This window comes from Prosopis cineraria, unplaced genomic scaffold, assembly GCF_029017545.1.
Source record: "Prosopis cineraria cultivar Desert tree isolate PC_DT_omini unplaced genomic scaffold, ASM2901754v1 PC695, whole genome shotgun sequence".
In the NCBI taxonomy this organism is placed as follows: Eukaryota; Viridiplantae; Streptophyta; class Magnoliopsida; order Fabales; family Fabaceae; genus Prosopis; species Prosopis cineraria.
The window spans coordinates 33619-35264 of record NW_026556020.1 but is presented as its reverse complement, the minus strand read 5'-3'; the positions used below and the strand labels follow the sequence as shown (position 1 = coordinate 35264).

The following is a 1646-nucleotide window of genomic DNA, read 5'->3' as shown; positions in this document are numbered from 1 at the left end:
ATAAATGAATGGGAAAGAGGAAAAAGGAACAAAATGAACAATAAAGGAAAGGGACAAAACAGTAGCCGGAGGAGGTAGGAAGGAGTAAAAGGTTTTACAGAATCAAACATGTAATTAAAAACTTTCAAGAAAGCTAAGTGTTCACTAACGTCAATAAAGCATATGTCCACTGATAAATCTCTCCCACAGGATTCCAGAAAGGTCACAGCTAAATGGTTCATCGGCTTCAAATTTGTGCCTAATACGTGTTCAATATGGGGCCACACTTCCTTGTTCATGAGAAAAAGTGGAAAAGTCCGCGGCTGTCCCACGCCTTATACCCTATCCTGCATATCTGTCAAAGATCACTATATATATACACCCTCTTCGCTATCATCTAATTTCTATATATATATATATATATATATTAATTGTCTATGTCTCCTTTGCGAATGTGTCTGGTACTATATACTATACTATGGATAGAAACCCTCCTCCTGCGAACTTGCCTCAACAAGAACAGCCTTCTGCTTCTTCGCCTTCTCCTTCTGTCCTACAAGTGCCTTCGTCTCATGAGTCTTCTTCGTCTCTGAGGACGCTGAGATCACCGGGCGGGTCGTCGTCGGGTCAGCACACCAGCAGGAGACACGCAACGTTCCGGGGAATCCGGAGCCGAAGCGGAAAATGGGTGTCGGAGATACGGGAGCCTCGTAAAACCACGCGCATTTGGCTGGGGACGTACCCGACGCCGGAGATGGCTGCGGCCGCCTATGACGTGGCGGCACTTGCATTGAAGGGGCCTGACACGACCCTGAACTTCCCCAATTTGATTCTCTCTTACCCGATCCCAGCGTCATTGTCGGCGGCCGATATTCGGGCGGCGGCTGCTGCGGCTGCAGAGGCGAGGCTGGTGAGGTCTGAGGAAAGCGGAGGACAGAACGCTGGAGAAAGAGGAGGAAGCCAAGCCGAGGGCTCGAGCCAGCCGGGAGAAGTGGCGGTGGAGAAAAGCGAGGAATTTATCGATGAGGACGAGCTATTGAATATGCCTAGTTTGCTGGATGACATGGCGAGGGGAATGCAGGTGAGTCCGCCGAGGATGAAGTCTCCGTACGCTTCCGATGATTCACCGGGCAATTCAGATCATGGAGATAGCCTCTGGAGTTTTTGAGCCCATTTGGGGGTTTTAGGCACAGAACTAGAGATTCTTGATTATATATAACTTGCTACCAGTAATAATTTTCTCGTGTTTGCCTGATTTTCGCCCTCGTGCTTCATCATTTTTTTCACTGCCCCGATCGTTGGCTAGCTGTGTACAGACAAGTTTCTAAGCCTTAGGGTCTCTTTCATCATTTCTGTGTTGTTCTGAGAAAGACAACGATTTTATGCAACGATCGTATCATTTGTTTGATATAGATCTGGAAGTTTATTAATTTCTCATCTCTTGGGTAATCAATTAACAGTCCTACGATCTAAATGGTTTCTGCTTTCGATTTGTTTGCGTGAGATCTGTACGTATGATTCTATGCATTAGTTTTGCCCTCAAGAGCCCAAGATTGTACTACTGGCCATAAGAGTGTTTAGGGTAATTTGTACCGCTAAAAGGATCTGTCCATATGGCGATGGATCAATCAAGCCTTTTGGTTCTTAATCAATCACCATAGGCACTG

The 1646-nt window shown here is 46.3% G+C and overlaps 1 protein-coding gene across 1 annotated transcript; it reads left to right on the top strand.

The window, feature by feature from the left end:
* The first annotated feature begins 418 nt into the window (after window positions 1-418).
* On the top strand, window positions 419-1409 carry LOC129298058 (ethylene-responsive transcription factor ERF027-like). The gene has a single exon (XM_054936453.1). The coding sequence runs from the start codon at window positions 458-460 to the stop codon at window positions 1145-1147; it is 690 nt and encodes a 229-aa protein (XP_054792428.1). The 5' UTR covers window positions 419-457; the 3' UTR covers window positions 1148-1409.
* Window positions 1410-1646: the final 237 nt, after the last annotated feature.

Coding starts and splice junctions, on each gene's coding strand:
- LOC129298058 (XM_054936453.1), top strand. CDS start 458: ATGGATAGAAACCCTCCTCCTGCGAACTTGCCTCAACAAGAACAGCCT.